We start from the raw sequence: 19044 nt of genomic DNA, 5'->3' as shown, positions 1-19044 counted from the left end.
TAATCAAAATCATTAAAGGTGCTGTAGGTAGGATTGGGAAGATCCAGGACTTAGCCAAAAAATGTGAACATCGACAACTTCTCAGTCCTTCCCCCCTTTCTGATAAAGCCCAAAACGGTCTCCTAAGCCCCTCCCCCCACAAGGGAGAATGAATGCGTGTGTAAAGTATTTAAAGCTTTCCATGTGTCATTTTATGCCCCATTGTCATTCACAACTTGCAACATATGAACACTTTCAGGACCCCTTGAGGTCACTTTTACACAGGAAACTGACGCTTCACTATGAACGCTTCACTATGGTCACAGTTTTGTAAATTTAAACAAAGCTTAAGTTTAGGCAACAAAACTAGGTAGTTAAGTTTAGTAAAAAACATTGTGGTTTGGGATGAATTAAGAACGATTGTTACCTTAAGTTACATAATCAACATAAATAACCAAAATCAACGATTAACATTTATATTCATTTATTTTTGTAACATCTTTATTTAGAACACAGATGAAGATACCTACAGTAACAGTAATGAACAATCCAAGTACGAGTTCTTTCTAAAATAAAATAATATTTTGTTCTTTTCAGCCTCTACAAAACGTAGCAAAACGTCTATTTAAACTTTTTAATACCATGAGTTTACATACACATTTATAGGACTATAAACTCTCCCCTCGCCCTCCACACTCCCCTATTCCACCTGGACCAGAGGAGCACATATGTGAGCATGCTGTTAATAGACTATAGTTCAGCATTTAACACCGTATGCCCTCCAAGCTCATCACCATGCTCAGAAACCTGGGACTTAACACCGCCCTCTGTGATTGGATCCGGAGCTTCCTGAGGGGCAGACCCCAGGCAGCCTCCACCCTGACCCTCAACACCAGCGCCCCCCAGAGCTGTGTGCTCAGCCCTCTTCTGTTCATGCACGACTGCGTGGCCACACACAGCTCCGACACTATCAAGTTTGCTGACGACACGAGCGCCAAAGGCCTGATCCCCGATGGCAACGAGACGGCCAACAGAGACGAGGTCAGAGCCCTGGCATCTTGCAACAAACAACAAAAAATACTTATATTCTTCTCATTATGCATATACATTTACCATTTACTACATTGTTTAAATTAAGCTTCCACAAATTTATATTTTCTTATTTCACATCTATTATGTTGTATTTATCACTACATTTGAATTTTTTCTTAGATTCTCATTTACTTTTTTTTTTTTTTACTTGTGATTTTCCATTTTACACAAATTGAATTAGCATTGTTGGAGTGAGCGCGAGACGAGATTCAAGATTTTCAGTGACAACAACTGCTTCTGTAATTGACCACTGGCCTTGGTCATGTAACTGAAAAAATATCTATCTTAAAGCAGCCATATTATGCTCATTTTCAGGTTCATATTGTATTTTAAGGTTGTACCAGAATAGGTTTACATGGTTTAATTTTCAAAAAACACCATATTTTAGTTGTACTGCACCGCTCTCTCTCACTGCTGCAGATCCTCTTTTCACCTGGTCTCTGTTTTAGCTACAGAGTGAGACCTCTTTTCTTCTTCTTCTTCTGTACTATCTTTGATTGCACTCGCACATGTGCAGTAGCTCAGATGTAGATCATGTCAGCTAGCTAGCTCCATAGACAGTAAAAGAAAGGCTGTTTCTACAACTTCAGTCAGTTACAAGGCAGGATTAGCTTCTAAATGAGGACGCACATGTAAGTAGTTCTTTTGTAGATTATGGTGAACTTGTGTGTGTTGTAGCAGTGCTTTGCTATTGAGAACGAGGTAGCATGCTAGTGTTAGCATGCTAGTTTCGGCTTGTGACGTCACAAGCCGTGCCGATTTTGAACAGCTCACCCAGAGACTGAAGGCAGGACACATTCAGAAACCGTATCTCACTCTAAACAGCATGGATGGATTTATTTCAAAGTTTGTATGTGTGTGGAAGCACCAGAGACACAACAGAACACCCCAAATCCCAGAAAAAGTGATTTTTTCATAATATGGGCACTTTAACTATCTATCTACACCCACCAAACAAGAGGAAACTAAAGCCTGTTGCATGCCGTTTCACACCGTTTCAAGGAAACATGTGGGTCAACCCGGAAACGGTAGCAAAACAGTGCACAAGATTGAACATTCACACGGGACACAAACACCACTCTTCTGGGTCAAAGTATTTATTGGACCCATCCACCTCTCACCCACCCAAAACGGACTTCTCAGACTTTATACAACGTCTCCTCACGTTCAGAGTAACTTTGCTCTGAGCGGGTAATATTGATGTAGATAAGTTTACAGTTGCAAGCCCGGTGTGACTACATGGTGTAAAATGGCACGCAAAAAGCAAGAAAAGTGTTGTGATACCAAGCAAAATGACTTAACCAACTGGCGTGTTATTCAAACGGCATTTCGTGAGACCAGGCTGGACCAACCGACTAGTATACCGACAGTAAGTTATCGTCTAGAGAGCCATGTCGCTAGCACGGCTAAAAAGGTTGCTTGGAATTTCTACAGATAATCTACTTATTGTTCATTAGATTGTTGCCATTATCTGATTGAGCTACTCCTTACCAACCCTTAATTACATTCCAATCACATTAATTAATTATTATTGCAGTTTAAATGTGAGAAGAGGGCCGATGACGGATCAGCCTCCCGGCATTCACAAACCTAGAGAGCTGTCTCACACAGTGAAATGAAGGTTGCTCGGCCTGAAACTGTGTCCTACACAAACCTCCAGCAGGACTCAGTGCAATACCTCCACACAGACCTATTCATCCACCCACGACAACCAGTGTTTCCCTTTCAGCAGACTGCGAGGAGGTGTGAATCAGAGCTTTGGCTCCAAAAGAGCGAATACTTGTTGGAGGTGTGGTATTTTCTTTTCCTTTTTGACAGACCTGTCTGAAGATATAGCTTTCACATTACAAATACAGGAACAACAACGACAACAACGTATAATCAAATATTTATCAGTTGATTGTTGTAGTAACATAATTATTTACATATATAGTGTATTTGGTAACAGTAGGGTTTGGTTGAGACACTGTAACTGCTGCTGTTAATAAGAAAAGTAGGGATGCAGTTCAATAGTTGGCCAGCAGATGACAGGCTAGGCTGTTAGATGTAGGGTGTGTGTGTGTGTGTGTGTGTGTGTGTGTGTGTGAGGGGAGCTTGAGACAGCTGATGGCAATAGAGCCGAGAGTGCCACACACTGTCCTCGCCCTCCTCTTTTGCTCTCAACCACCTTTGGGGAAAGAAAATATATATAGGCCTTACATTTAGCATGACTTCACTTCCCTATAAGCAACCATACCACTCAGTTATAGTACAAAGCCAAATCATATGTGAGAACAAGACCACACAACCACAAACAGTCGTGTGAAACATCATCACAGAAGAAAATGTCTCCTTTGCGTTGTATTTTTTTTTTCATGGCACTATAAGCCAAATGCAGTGACACTGAACTATCATCTCACATTGGCATCAAATGCAAGCACGAAACACTGCTTTCACAGGGATAGACACAACTGTGCAAATAAACCTTTATTCAAAAAAAGTGGGCCACATGCAGTCAAAAGCAACATCTCCCGATACTTTTGGCATTCCTGAAATACAGAGTCTGTTATTGGAGAAGTTGACCTGTCACAAATTTGGAAAAGGAAGAGAGTGAAAAACAAAGGGCAGAGGATGGGGGAAAAGTTTAGATCAGCAAACACAGTGTTGTATTCAAGCTCTAACTTTCATAAAGTGCCGGCAGTAAAATACGGAGCGAGCACATAGCTGACCCTTATTGGCATAGAGAAACATTATGTTTCCCTAAGACACATTATGTTCCTATATCCACACTGTCTAATGTCATTTTTAATCATCTAATATCTGTCCTACATTGACTGACTTTAATCCAGGGAAAATGCCAGAATAAATTGAGGAGCCGGCTGTTGAAATTTGCCAGAAAAGTTTAATTTTATGTGTTTGACTTGTCATCTTAACACAACTTTCACTTGGCAAAAGGCAGTTAGTGTTTTTCCACACAGCGTACCATCTTTTAAAGCAATTCTTACGGTGCTTTCTCTATGTCTTAATATAAAATACTGTAGAGAGATTTCAGTGTATTAAAATAAAATATTGTGCGCTGATTGATATTCATGGCATAATGCAAATGTTGGAGGGCAATGACCCGCTCAAACAAAGCCACGCAGTATCAATTAATTGTGAAAATGGACTTTGACACCGATGGCATGTGTGCTTCCTTAGTTACATTCGTCACACCATGTGCAGTGTATGCATTTTCTCTGGCACATATATGTAGCTATAATCTTACCTTTAACTGCTCCACCACCACCACCACCATCCTTTTCTACTATACCTTCAGATTTTCTAAATGATGCCCCTGAGGGGGTTTTGGATGTAGTGGTTCTGCCATGGTCACATTGTATAAAAGAGATGTGTCTTAATATTTTATTAGACACATTATGTTTCCACTCTTCTTCATCTCTTCACTCTCTTTTCAACCCCCAAACAAGAACTCCATGGCAACACAGATGAACATCCTGTTAAAGGAAAATAGATGGACACGCGGCGTTACAGGAGAAGCTTGACATTTTATCATGTCAAAGATGATGTTTAAAGCGTTTGTGATTCTTGTTTGGGATAAAAAACATAGAATGTTTATTGACTGAACACTTGACGATTTTATTTGACATTATCTATTCAGCCAATCCAAGAAAGTTACAGTGAATCCTTAAAACTGTATATCCTGTCCCTGAATCGGTAGCACCACTGTGTTGTAAGGTCTACAGTAACATGAGCTTTGCTTGAAATACTGGATTGTTTTTTAAGTATTGGCGCGACCATAGCAATCATGACTGTAACACCAACGGCTCAGCATTCTTGACTGCTTCTTTATAATTTCTAACTGCTCCAAATATTCCACATTGTTCAACCTAAATGCATTGGTTAGAATCAGTTAAGACAATTTATTAAAAGCAGAAAGCACAAGCATTCAAAGCCACAAAGCATCCACTGCTTTTTGACCACTTTACGTTTTTTTTTTTTCCTCACAGAGGAACAGCCATCAATTCCTGACCCTTGTTAATGCACCCTTTTAATATTTTATGTTTTTATATGGAGTGCTGACAATAGAACACAGAAATGGAAAGCATATTCTGCCGAGCTACTTCACTGACTCTGTATCCATCTTCTCAGCAGAGCTATGCACTCTGAAGCAGAAAGAGGAAAATAATGGCAAAATCAGCAACAGCAAACCTGCCAATGTTTTTTTTCTTCAACACAAGCGTTGAAATGAAGCAGTGTTTGTACATCTCCTTCTTTTGTTGTTCCACTTACAGTACTTTGTAATTAGTTGTAATTTGATATTGATTTAGTATGGGCTGATTACTGTACATTCTTTAAATGTTGGACATATTATTTATATACCTTAGCTCCTCCCAAGGTGAACTCACTTAGCAGCGTAATCAACTGTCAAAGTGCCTGGTCGAGGCGACTGAGAGTAAATTAAAAGAAATCAATTAGGTGAGACAAACCTGTGCATTAAATCTACCTTGTATCTGAAGGAGGACACGCCAGGAGAGGATCATTACACAGGTCACAGCTACTAGAAGAGGCTTAGCATGATGGAATACATCACACACAACAACAACATTAAAAGAGCTTAGACACAATAAGTTTTTAACACAGCGATCGATCAAATGGATTTTGTGGAATATATCTTGTAAGAACTTTAGGGCAATAGATCTTCAGCCACTTCAGCATAAGCAAAACCCATAAACAACAAAACAAAAAACAAAAACACGTAAAAAGAAGCCCAATCTATTTCAACACCTAACCTTTATCTGTTTTAATGATACGTTCGAGCACTGTGATCACATTTAAAACAGGTGCCGTATACGTTACGTATACGATAGGCCTTAATTATTCCTTGGAATCAATATTTGACCCCTGACCTCAAATCAGCCTTGTGTGTAAGTTCTGGTATTAACAGGGCCCTCTGAAGCTTAAGAAGAGTAATTGTAGTTTCAGATCAATTGTTTGACAATGGAGATTTCTAAATAGCAACCCTCTTGTCATTAGATTTGTAAAAGAAAAAGAAAGACAGAAAGAAAGACTTGACGTGCAAAACACTTCTATACATTATATGCACACCGTGTATAAAATACTCAAATACATAAAAATACATACTGTGTGTTGTATATTTCTTGAAATAAAACAATTCAATATTGTCCTTTAATACTTACAATTGTCTGTTGTTTTTTTAAAGGCTTTGTGTTGAAAAAAAATCTAAAACACTTACAGAACCATGAATCTGACTAGATCATGTATCTATTTTTTAACATTTTGTGTAAAGTACATTGGTATATACTGTGTACATTTAGCGAATGATTCTCTCCGAACTGTGCTGCTGCATGCCTTTTCTTGCCCCTATGCATTATTTAGTGAAACAGCTATGTCTCAAAAAAGAAATGACATGGAGCAGAAAAAAGGGGAATTGGGTAAAAACAAGAGCAAGGTAGGCTGTAGCTATTATTTTAATGGTTACTAGGTGGTTGTTTTGCATGTTTGAGGTTAGGCATACAGCTGCTGTCCAGCTTGGTAGCTTAACCAAAACGTTGTCCTTTTATCTTTCTTTCTTTTTAAAGCTTTGGTCGTAACTTTATGCTATTAATGAACGTCTGTTACATAAGCCATTGCCAAATGAGTTGATACAAAGCTAAGTGGTGTGCGATCACGGAAGGCTTGTTTCACACCGACAGTGTTGTTGTCATTACTTATAATTCCTCATGCGGGCGACATAAATTACGCACTATAGCTTTAAACATACATTTTGGCATTTAAGTGTTTGAAAAAAAATGAGTGGATCATTGTGCGTAAGAATGAGCTTAACATCAACCTCTTTCTGATACCCCTTTTTGAATAGCTTGAAAGATTTTGTGATGCACCATTCGATTTTTCATTTAAGTCTGACTTACTCTAGCAACAATATAATTTGGCATTTTGAGTTAGAGATTTTTTGATACCGTTACCACTATCGGAAAGGCCTCCTAAAATGCTGGAATCGATATCGGAAAGTACTGGAGTTTATGCACCGATCCAATACTACGTAATTTAGCCCTGAAGAAAATCTACTTTTAAGTAGTTTATTTATCCACTGTTATTTTACTGTTTTGACTGACTGTCAAATTGGACAATCTTTGTTCATGTTTCACAAAGAGTTTAACCTGAGCCAGGCCGCACAACAAAGATAGCAATCATATCACATCCATTCAGGAATACTAGTATACAACTGTTAAAACATAATAAAATATATTACACACTGGTATCGGTTCAGTACTCGGTATTGGCCGATACACAAGTTCAGGTATCGGAGTCGGTATCGGGAAGCAAAAAATAGTATCGGACCATCTCTATTTTAAGTAAAATTGAAGTTAGTAATGCTGTTTGGAAATATCACCCAACATCATCAACCAATCTTTTCGTTTTTCACCAGAGGTTGTTCAGTTGTATCAAACATTGTTTGGCATCCATTCCTTGCCCAAATTTAATGAAACAGGACAACATAATCCACGATGTCACAGTAAGAAAAGCAATGAGTGCACTGGGGAACAGGGGACAACCACTAGGCCACCAGGACGCCCCATCACTGTTCTTTCTTGACAAAGTCATTTTCTCCAAACTATTTCAAAGAGCTAAAATGTCATTAATTCCAATATGATTTTGATATAAGAATGTAGAACTTGTTGCCATGGCAGGGATGGCAATGTGAGTTCACCACTTTGGTCCAGACTGAAATATCTCAAGAACTATTAAATGGATTACCTTAGGGGCGCCTGGGTAGCTCACCTGGTGGAGCGTGCGTCCCATGTACGGAGGCTCGGTCCTCGCTGCAGCAGATGCAGGTTGAGTTCCGACCTGTGGCCCTTTGCTGCATGTCATTCCCCCTCTCTCTCCCATTTCATGTATAGGCTGTCCTGTCAAATAAAGGCCTAAAATGCCACAAAAAAATGGATTACCTTGAAAGTTTGTAAAGACATTGATGGTGTCCAGAGGATGAATCCTCCTGACTTTTTTTCCACCAATTACATTTCCTCTAGCGCCATCAGCAAGTAAAAGTTTACACTTATCCTGTGAAATGTTTAGGGTTGATTAGCAAATGTAAGCTAACATGCTACACTAAGATGGTGAAACTGCTAAAGCACGGTGGCTCAGTGGTTAGCACTTCTGTCTCACAGCAAGAAGGTTCTGGGTTGGAATCCAGGTTGTTCTGGGCCTTTCTGTGTGGAGTCTGCATGTTCTCCCCGTGTTTGCGTGGGTTTCCTCTGGGTGCTCTGGTTTCTTCCCACCATAAAGACATGCATGCTAGGTAATTAAGACTACAGTTGAAAATTAGCCGACTGGCAAACACTGGCGCATTTACAGAAACGTTGATTAATGTGCATTGTCCTAATCAAATAAACTTACAAACTAAACTAAAACATCAGCATGTTAGCATTGCCATCATAAGCATGTTAGCATGCTGACATCAGCATTTAGCCCCACAGAGCTGCTAGCATGGCTGTAGATGATTAGTCTTGTTTAATCTCTTATACCTCTTTCACACCACTGACCAGGGTTGGGCCAGGGTTGTCTGATCAGTGTTCAACCCATTCTTTTGGAAATGCAAACCAAGCCAGTCTACATTGGTATATCCCTGCTCACAAACACATAATTTGTCCCGCCCCGGCTGGTAGTGACCCAGGTCGTTGAAATCGACCCTAGTCCTACCCTGATCAAATCCACCTGGCGACCTGGGTCGCGATGCCGAGTAGATCGAGGAGGGTTAACCCATTCAAACACACAGTCGACCTGGGTATAACCCTGGTTGAGCCATTGGTGTGAAAGGGGTATTACTGTAATTTTTGTGGTTCAGGATTTCAGGGATTTTCATGGGTAATATAACACATTTTCCGTTTTATCTTTAATGCCTCAGAGTGTATAGTGAAATAATACTAACTTGCATAACACACTGGTGAGTTATGAATCACCGTAGCCCACACCTACCCCCTAACCCTTCACCAAATCTGCATACACATGATGTGTAGAATGTGCACTCATGTCCACTTTTCTTTTCATGATGTAAATCCTAAACACTACACGCCGAGCTGCGTATGTGTTGTGTATGTATGTATGCATTTGCACCATTCACACACGAGGCCTCAAGGTTCTGCTCCTGACGACATTGAAAGATTAGTGTCTGGGGATGTTACTGCTCAAAAATCATTATTGTGGCCTGGAACTGATGACTATTTAAAGCCATCAATGCACAATTAACAACACATTCTGCTATGTGTTGAATTTGGTCAACGAATGATCAGTGTTTTTCTGACCATATAAATTACAAATACACTGATATTCACATATTATTGAAGAGTCTGACATATGTACAGCCAGTCATTCATTCTTAACTGCTCATCCTGTTATGGGTCACTGGGGGCTGGAATCCATCCCAGCCCCCATTGGGTGTGAGGCCTGGACATGTTGCCAGTCTATCACATAGCTAACACACATGTAGACAGACACATTCGCACCGACAGGCAATTTAGAGTCTCCAGTGGACCTGACCTGAATGTCTTTGGACTGTGAGAGGAAACCACAACACCCGGGGGACATCCACACAGACGCGGGGTCAACATGTTAACCCAACTGCCATACATTTAAAGTAGAATATATGAAAGAGGGGATTTTTGTGCTGTTTAAGGCTGGTTTTCCAGATGTATCTAAACATAACTGATGTAAATAGACCATAAACAGATGGTATTTTTTATCACAAAAAAAAGATGGTATTAATAACTTTGTAGTGTGGATCAATGGAAGTACAATTTCAGGATAATTGCTTGACATTCGCAATGTCCCTCACCTTCTGCTCTCTGTGTTGCCGTTCTCAAACTCTGTTTGCTTCGGGAAACAAGCTACACGCTAAAATGGTAAGTTTTGAACAAAATTTGGATCGTGCAATAAGGCAAGTTCACTTGGTTCTTTTAGGGTAATGATTGCAAAGATTTACAAGGAATATGTTTTAGCGCCAGCTAAGATGATTGTGATTGGTTTAAAGAAATGCAAACAACCCAGAGCATTTTTACTTCTACTTTGTTCACATTTTTTAGACCACAGATTGTGCTTTTCCAATCAGGTTGTTGCTTGGACTCAAAGGTGGGGCAGAGGTTGTACCCAAAGGCCCCTAAACTACCTATGCTATGAATCTATAAAATCAATGAGCTTGTTTGGAAAGCAATACATTGTTTCCTAATGCTTAGAGGCATATGTGGGCCATTATTTTTCAAATGTCTTACTGGATCATTTCTGTTCTCTGTGCTCCAGGTGAAGTCACATTAGAGGCTGTTCTCTTCAACTTCACCACTTTAAAATTTTGCTGTGGTTCAAGTCCAGAGTGCATCCAGAAAAAATTAAATCCAAATGTGTTACCATATATAGTGTCAAGTCCTCCACCAGAGGACAAAACGTCTCAGCAAATTTATAAACCGAATCTGTCCTTATATTTTTGTTCATGTCCAACAGTCCATAAGCAAGACAACAACTAAGAGGTGAGAGCTCCGACAACGACCCGGATAAGCAATGGCAAATACACGATTGTATCCTCTTATTTTGCAACATTGTATGCTATTTACCTTTTGTGGACTAATATCTGAAACTAATTTAAATGCATAAAAAGTTAAATCAAACAATATAGTATATTAGTCCTCAAAGGGCAAATGAAAAGACATTAGCTTTCTTTACTGTATAAGCCTTTATTTGTAAAAAGTCTGTTGTTTGAATGATAACCCTTTTTATACCACATACTTGAACACCTTGTATTTGTAAAAAACACATTTTGTTCAAACACCTAAAAAAGCTGATTGACACTATAACATTAATTTGCACTGACAAAAAAAATACAACTTCATACTACACAAATGTTGATTCCATGAGTACTGATACTCCCAATGAAATCAAACACCTTATTAAACAACTGAATCAAATAAGCGCCCAATGTGAACAAAACAATTACAGTACAAAAACCAAATGCATTTTTCTTCCAGTGCCAGTATATCAGGTGAATTACATTTCCTTCTTATGATAAAACAACAACAGTAAGAAGAACAATCCATAACAAATGCAACAAATACAAGAAATCAGAAATGAACACAGAAATGAATCAAATAATTTACTAATTCATATTGAAAACATAAATGGGCTGTTGGTCTTGTGGGTTTCTTTCTTTTCGTTGCCAATTTTTATAAAGTGTTGGGAAAAAAAATCTTTCTGGTTAAACATGAGATAGTCTCCCTGGCATGCTCTTCCAAAGAGGGAGGCATACTGATGAGTAACTGCGATTTAGCACAGCTTCTCGCAAGTATCATCACACAGTAATCAACAACAGACCATAACCAGAGGCAACTTATTAAAGAGGAAATACAGGGAACACCCACTCAGTGTGCAATTACATGGCTTACGTTCAGATGCTACTGGTGAGCATCCTTTACATCCTTTGTAGTTGAAGGGCAATTGATGTTAATGCTTATATGCTGAACCTGATAAAACTACAGCATGCACTTGGTGCATCTATTCCAAATTGTGTGATTTACAGTAAATACATTGTATAGAAGTACATATTCATGATTCGCACGAATCACACCGTGTACGTTCTATGTTTAAGTTTTTCCTCCAGTTTTACGAACAGTTTGTTCCAGAAGATTTATAGAGCTGGCTGTAAAACAAGTGCAATTTGAGCATGTAAACACTGGTTCTTTCTTTTTCCTGGCTATGGAGATGGATCGGATGGTGTGGAGTAAAAATATATGAAAATAAACCTTTCAAAACTCGGGTCATGCAAAACAAAACCTACAAGGTGAATACAAAATAATGACTGCACCAGCAAAAGTTCTTCCAACAGTGAGGAGTCTGTCAGCCTTGTTCTGGTGTTGTGTGGATGAAATTTTCTTGCGTGTTTGTGGTCCACTCTTGTTTTATTAGTGGTCAGCCTCCGTGCTATTCATAACTCAAAGAACAGTTTTGTGTTCACAGGTTCGGCCCGTCATGCATATCTTTTATCGGGGAGTGGTGTAATCCCAGATGAAACGACCTAACATGAAGACTGGAGTCAACAAAAAAATGACATGATTTATAACTTTTACCATTTTAGATCCTAGCTGGTAATTATAGCAATGGCGATATCACACTATAATACTGGGATTCATTTACTTGCAGAGAACCAAGGGACATTTGTGGAACTGTTTTTTTTTTTTTTTTTTTTTTTTTTTATCTTTGCATTTATCCAGGGGACAATTTCCCATAGCTAAACATATTTACTTCCGGAAGCTAGACCGCATAAACATAGACTTCTATTGTTAGCAAGTGAGCAGCTGCATTAGGGCAATTGGCCAAGTGCCTTGCTCAAGGGCACACATGACTGTCTTATTGAGGAACAGGAAAGAACATCCCACTCGCCTTCTTAAGGCTATCCTGCTCCTCTAGCCTCTATAAGCCAGCTAGCCGGTCATGCCCATAATATTTTTTTTGTAGATTCCTGGAGGACTCAGTCATTTGTTGTTGGCTGAGGTAAATGCTGCAGGTATAGGCCTACTGTGCTGAAAGCTGCAGCAAATCCTAAACTGGGTACGGTAAATGGGAGAGAGAATTTCATTCAATATGGCACCATCCTATTTGCTGACAGTGAACCAAGGCATACTGTAATTTCAGCAGCATTAGCATTAGCCTTGTTCTCTAGGGAGCAGGTGAACCAATACAAGCTCAGAGCCACCAGAAACTCCGTCACTGTGAGAGAGGACTTTGCATTGATTTCTCCATTATTTTGTTCACACCGTGTATTTCTTGTGTTTCATTTTTTAGGTTTCGTTTGCAGAAGTATGCCAATGCTAGAGAAGCTGTCCATGCCATTAGCAGTGAGGCTAGCTGGTATTACGAACTGCCATGTTTTTGTTCATGCATTAAGAACTATTAAGTGAAAGATATCATATTTACAGTACAATTCACATGTAATTACACATATACACTAGAGGCAAGAAAATTCACATTGAAATCAGTTCAACACTTTTTTTTCTCCTCCTCTACTCCTTGAACATATGTGTCAAAAGAAATCTATCTTCTCTCTAGTATAAGCAAATATCCTAAAGTAAAAGCATATAACAGAAGATCCTCACAGCTTTTGGGATGAATGTGCTGATTTCATTTCCAGAAAGCAGGTAATACATGTTCTGAGTGAAATGAGTGGTGAGTATATTTTGCGAGCATGCAAGGGCTGCTAATGTTTCTCCTTTGTATGTGTTTGGAGTTCATTAAAGATATGCATCAACTATATAAAAAAAAAAAGAGTTAATACCTGAATAGGCATGTTTATATTCATTTCTGGGAATAAACAGACCTGAATGAAAATTTGATACTTGTTTTGGTTTGCATTACAAAATGTGCAAGTTGAAACCACAGAGTAGATGGATTAGGCTTCTTTCTGGTCAAACATGTTCCATTGTTTTAGTTAAAAGTTAACACTTATGGTTGCTTTAAGTCCTATATTTTTACAAACAATATGTGCTTGTCTTGCACTGGAACAAATAGTTTCCTCTGGCCTCACACTCAGACTCTACTTTTAGTAAAGATCCATCATATTGCCTTTGGACAGTTTGACAAGCTGTTGGTGTGCAGACCAGGATGAAATGATGCAACAACAAAAAAGAAATTGTAAAGGGTATTATCCACTAACTATTACCACCTTCTTTTATTTTTATTCTAAAGAAAAAGGTTACCTGAAACATGTGTGAATGTGCACATCAAAAGTGCTGAATACCCCTGACTTTCTATCCACATCAAACATCATATACCATTGTACCAACCATGGAGTAATATATACTGGAGAAAACAATCAAGATCTGCTCTCTATCTTATTGCGAAAACAAATAGGAAAAAAGAGAATCATATCTAGTAATGACTTCATTGCAGCGTATCAAATGAGAAGTTAGAATTGCAGCATGCATATCTCAGGGATTGTTAGTTAAAGGGGAACTCCACCCATTTCACATACCAAAGTATGCTTACAGTTCTTGGGGAGAACTACTGCATAATGTGGAAAAAGTAGTATAAAGCCTTTTAGTCTGATAAAATTCCTCAAGTGATGTCACTTGAGTCAGCGTCAGTTGGGTCTGAAGACTACAAGTTTGAAGATGAAATAAATCTGGGGGTGTGGAGTTAGAAAGAAGTGAGCTTACCAGACCTCTCCTTGTCTTTGCTTGAGGCTAGCGCCCCGAGGCTACATTAGCCGCTACTAGCATAACATACGCCCATGTTCAAACAACTGATGCTACTGTATTCAAGATCATTGCATTTCAATCTTGACTCACTTCCATTTGGCAATTTTTAAAGAATTTGTGCACATATGCCACCATTTCAGCCTTTAGGCTGCATTCACACTGAATCAGGCATTGCGGCAATATGCACAGGGTTGTGCGGTAGTGTGGGAGTGTCACTGAAATGGCCCATTTGTTTCTCCATTGTGTTTCCCACCCCATTTTGTTTTGTCTGATTGCCGGTAGGTTACGTTACTGGCCACCGCAGTGTGACGCAGGGATGCATTTCTCCAAAATCGGATTATTTTTCAACTTTTTGCCCCCACGGCTGCTGTGTTGTTGTTTTTTCCAGCATCCCCTGCGGTCCCCACCGCCGCAGCCTAAATGCACTACCCACATTCAAATCAATGTGAGGACTGCCGCTTTCGCCGCAATGTCTGATTTGGTGTGATTGCAGCCTTACTCTTACTAGTCACCTATAATACTGAATATGTATTTTCTATATAACACAATAGAAACTGATCACTTAGTTAACTGTGGCACACTTTCTCATAAATAACAACAAATTTACTTTCTTCACATATAAGACTTATCACTATGATTCGGTCGTGTAATCCTTTGAACCTCACAGTTGACTGAGAGACAAACAACAGATTGTTCGGCTGCAGACAGAAACAACACTCAGCTCAGTATGTCTTCTCATCCCACCTTGCTGTATACTTTCATGGGTTACTGGATATTTAAAAGGGGATCTTTTTTTTTCTTTCTTTTTTTTCCCTTTTGCATCTACAGTACAATGACAACTATGCATAAATTTAAACAAAAATAAATACTAAACTCGGATCACAGCTCGGGCCACATCACTGTACAAACTTCACTCTGACTTACGGGAACAAATTGGTTTCTGATCAGTATTCCTTTTCGGAGACATCTTATGCATACTACTACACCCTGCGCTCCGGAGGGGAGTGGGTATTTCTGATGATAAATTGATCACTCTGCAGCCCTTCTATCTCCTCTTGTTTGTGTACTGTATATGTACATTTCCTTTTCTTCCATATTTGAATTTCTCAGGGATCACCCTGTGCTGTGTATTCTAATGAGCCAATCACTTTTTTTTCTTGCCACAGAGCCCAATGGTAGATTTGGTTGTGTAGGTTTTCACTCCCAATTGAGCCTGTTTGTGCCTGAAGTGAAGATGATACTGAGGAAAATGCTGATCTGCACTTCAGCTGAAGCTAAACAGGCATGGGAGGGTTTTTTTAAAATGTGTTTTTTTGCCCTACAATGTCCACTGTGCATCTGCCTCAGTCATCTAATGTTCTGACTTCATTTTAACTCCTACAGTACTTTTTCACCCTTTGCAAAATGAACCTGAGCACTGGAAATGCAGTGTGTGTGTGTGTGTGTTTGTGTGTGTGTGTTTGAGAGCGAACAAAACAATAATGCGTATGGATTATAGGCCTTTTGGTCGTTATTTCAATTCATGGCTATTTATCACACATTTTCTCCCCAAGAATCACTGCATCATTCCTGATTAGGCTGATGTTTCTGATCCTCAGGGTTCGGAGCATTTGTGTGGCACTGATTGAGTTTCGAGTGTGAAATGTTGAATCCTTCTCACGTCTTCTGCCTGGGCTGCCCATTACTATCCCAATCAAATAATCTTGCCTTCAAAAACTGTGACTCCAACACAAATGCTCAACAAACAAACAAAGAAATACTGTATACTGAATGACAACTGGTCAAACTGCGGGCTGATATGTTGACTCTTTTGAATATACATGTCAGTACATCATTGCTGTGGAATAAATTCAAACGAATCACAAAAGCAATCCTCCCTTTACCTTATAGCAAACACAAAGCAGGATATGACGTCAATGAACTCAGCATCTAAAGAGCATGAGAATCAATCAATAGGAGGAAATAAACAGTACAAGTATACTTTCATGAGAATACTGAATGATAAAATGTATAGAATGTTTTTTTTTTTCACACAATCAAAATGAGTAATGCATACCTTTGACTCTTTTATCTCATAATGCCCTAGCTCTAGAACATGTTCCAACACTCTCTGAAATCACAGTATTTTTCAAGACAAAATCATATCTACAATAATCAGCACTTGTTTTCAACCATAATGAAAAAAGACCCCCCTCCCCCCCCCACACACACCCCCAAGGACATGTTTCTTAAAATAACGTGAGAAGAGAAAGGAACACAAGTTTGCGTTGACTCTGGGCGGGAATGCGGCCGTCAGTCATCCCATCCACGTGGCCCTTTAATGGAACCCATTAGGCCAGAGCTGATGTCTGATAAAGAGAACGATATCACTTCAAAAAACCCAAGGAACAACACATAATCCAAACAAGGTTGCTGTACATAGTAGAACCGGAGATTTCCGTGAATGTTATCCATGGGCGTGGAGGGGGGTGGGTTGGGTTGGGGGGGGGGTTGTCGGCTGGGGGGGTGGGGGTGTCAAGGATCTCACTCAGCTGATGACTGAACAGACGAGCCACCACTGATTTTATGAGCTGCAGGACGGGATTTTTGATTACAATAAGTATCAATAAAAAGTCAATGGGACTCTGAGACATCTTTTCTCTCTCAAGAGCGTTCACTTTCTCTTTTTTCTTGTTGTTGTTTTGTTTTTTTTAGCAAAAATATCATGCAGTCTTTAGTTCCAAAACCCCATGTGGGATCTTGTGTGTGTTTGTTTCTTTCTTTTATTCTTTCTTTCAGGAGGAAAAAAAAAACTCAAAGCCTTGGAATTCTTCTCTCACGATTATTCTTAAACATTCAAGTCATCCTATTAATACTTTGTACAGCAGAAAGGTCCCTCAGATTTCACACGTGTATATATAAATATAATATATAGAAATATGCATATACATATGTTCAACTTGTATATGTGTATACATATTTTGGAACTGTATCAAAGCCAATTCAATGTGCTCTCAAAATATGGCCCATGATTCCTAGTGGGATGCACATCAATTCACATAATACAACCAGTAGATTAGGTTGAAAAATCCAAAGGTGATAGGGAAAATGACCCGGGACCACTTGTCAATGGTGCTAACATCTGACAGGTTTGGGATCTTCAACTTGAGCTTGGAGGAGCGTCGTCGTAGCCGACAGTTGGCCCGGCTCCGCATGGCACTCCGATCTAGCGAGTGGTGGCTGAAGCCATCTCGGGGCGCCATGGGCTTCCTGAATTGGACCCCGGAGCTATCGAAGGACATGACTGAATTCCGAGAGTCACTGACGCTGCTTCCCAGGTCTGAAGGCATCACTTCGTTGTTCATCTCCAGTGTGGTGAGGAGGATGTTTCCATAAGCATCCACCTGCGAGGTGACGGGAAAGACACTGAGAGTCAGTGAGAGCTGAAATGTCGAGCAGTAGCCCCAAATTCCCTCAATAATGAAACTTATTCTAAGCCCCCCACCCGTCCCCCAAGCTGTCAAAATGCAGGGATGATATGGAACTTGCATGCCACAGAAATAGTTAACAAATAATTTCTTTATACAGATATCTATTAGTGACTTTTCACTTACAAAAAAAGTGACACAAGTAATTTGAACAGCCTTAATGATCTGACTTTACCGTGAGGGCTGGCCTACAGCTGATAATGATTTCTAAATAAATGTACCCCAACTTTTCTTTGTTCCTCGAGATACAGATTTCTTCGCTGTGTAAATGACCTGAAGGTGTTGGTTTGAAACGGCACGGAAATGGAGTCCTTGCAATGTGAAAGAAAAATGAAGAGAACATTAAAACGGCTATAAATTCTGGCAAATAAGCACATTTTCTCAAAATTAAACAAAGCATGTGACATAAAGTTAACAGTAAACAACCTTGAATAAGCATAGCATCTAGTACTTCACACACAAAAAACAGGGAGGGTGGGCTTCATTCAGTCTGACCACTTTAGCATCTGCCATTGCCAAATTAAATTACAAATGCCTCATTTTAAAATTTTGTCCAGTTTAGCTGGAAAATAATGTATGTTAAAATACAAGGCGGCCGAGTGAGAATGAATGAAGCCTACAGCATAAACATAGACAACAACCTAAATAGGAAATGAGAATGTTTACAGCACTGTTGAGCTAGATGAATCGCTATCTCAATGAAAAGGGCTATGCTCGATAAAAAGCAGTCAGTGCTTGAGGTACAAGCAATGGATGATGGTTGGTGAATACATATTGGGCTGTGGTGGCATCAGTATGCTTCTGGAAGATTACTTCAGGGAATACTGCATAAATGTCTGTAGATACAATGACTATGGCTAGAAAACTTATGTGCAGAACATCGCTGTTTTGTACTTGAACTCTGGCTGACACAGAGAGTAAAAGAGAGGTAGGAGATATAGATGCAAACCTGTTCCCTCAAGCGCTTCTCTTCGTATCTTGTGCGCTCGTTGTTGGCTTTGTTCAGCCTCTCATTGATTTTCTTCTGTTGCGCAGGGCCCCGGCCAAAGAACACGTAATTTACAAAGGCATATTCGAGCAGGGCCAGGAACACAAACACAAAACAGCCCATGAGGTAGACGTCGATGGCTTTCACATACGGAATCTTTGGGAGAGTCTCCCTAAGGTGGGTGTTAATTGTTGTCATGGTAAGCACCGTTGTCACACCTGAGTACAGCAGCACACACACAGAAACAAAGAATTCCCCGTCAGACACAGAAGTTTCCCTTTAA

General features: G+C 39.6%; 1 protein-coding gene across 2 annotated transcripts in view; it reads right to left on the bottom strand.

The window, feature by feature from the left end:
• Positions 1-12278: 12278 nt before the first annotated feature.
• Positions 12279-19044, bottom strand: part of gabrb4 (gamma-aminobutyric acid type A receptor subunit beta4) — a 61616-nt gene continuing 54850 nt past the window's right edge. The window contains exons 8-10 of one of the 2 annotated variants that reach the window (XM_031310955.2): positions 18723-18979; positions 17995-18084; positions 12279-17689 (exon numbers count right to left, since the gene is read on the bottom strand). In XM_031310955.2, the coding sequence (XP_031166815.1) occupies positions 17336-17689; positions 17995-18084; positions 18723-18979 (701 nt within the window). In that variant the 3' untranslated portion in view covers positions 12279-17335. The remainder of the gene's footprint in view (positions 17690-17994; positions 18085-18722; positions 18980-19044) is intronic. The other variant, XM_031310956.2, reaches the window with a different exon arrangement.

This window comes from Sander lucioperca, chromosome 13 (genome assembly GCF_008315115.2).
Source record: "Sander lucioperca isolate FBNREF2018 chromosome 13, SLUC_FBN_1.2, whole genome shotgun sequence".
In the NCBI taxonomy this organism is placed as follows: Eukaryota; Metazoa; Chordata; class Actinopteri; order Perciformes; family Percidae; genus Sander; species Sander lucioperca.
This window is presented reverse-complemented; position numbering and strand designations above follow the sequence as displayed.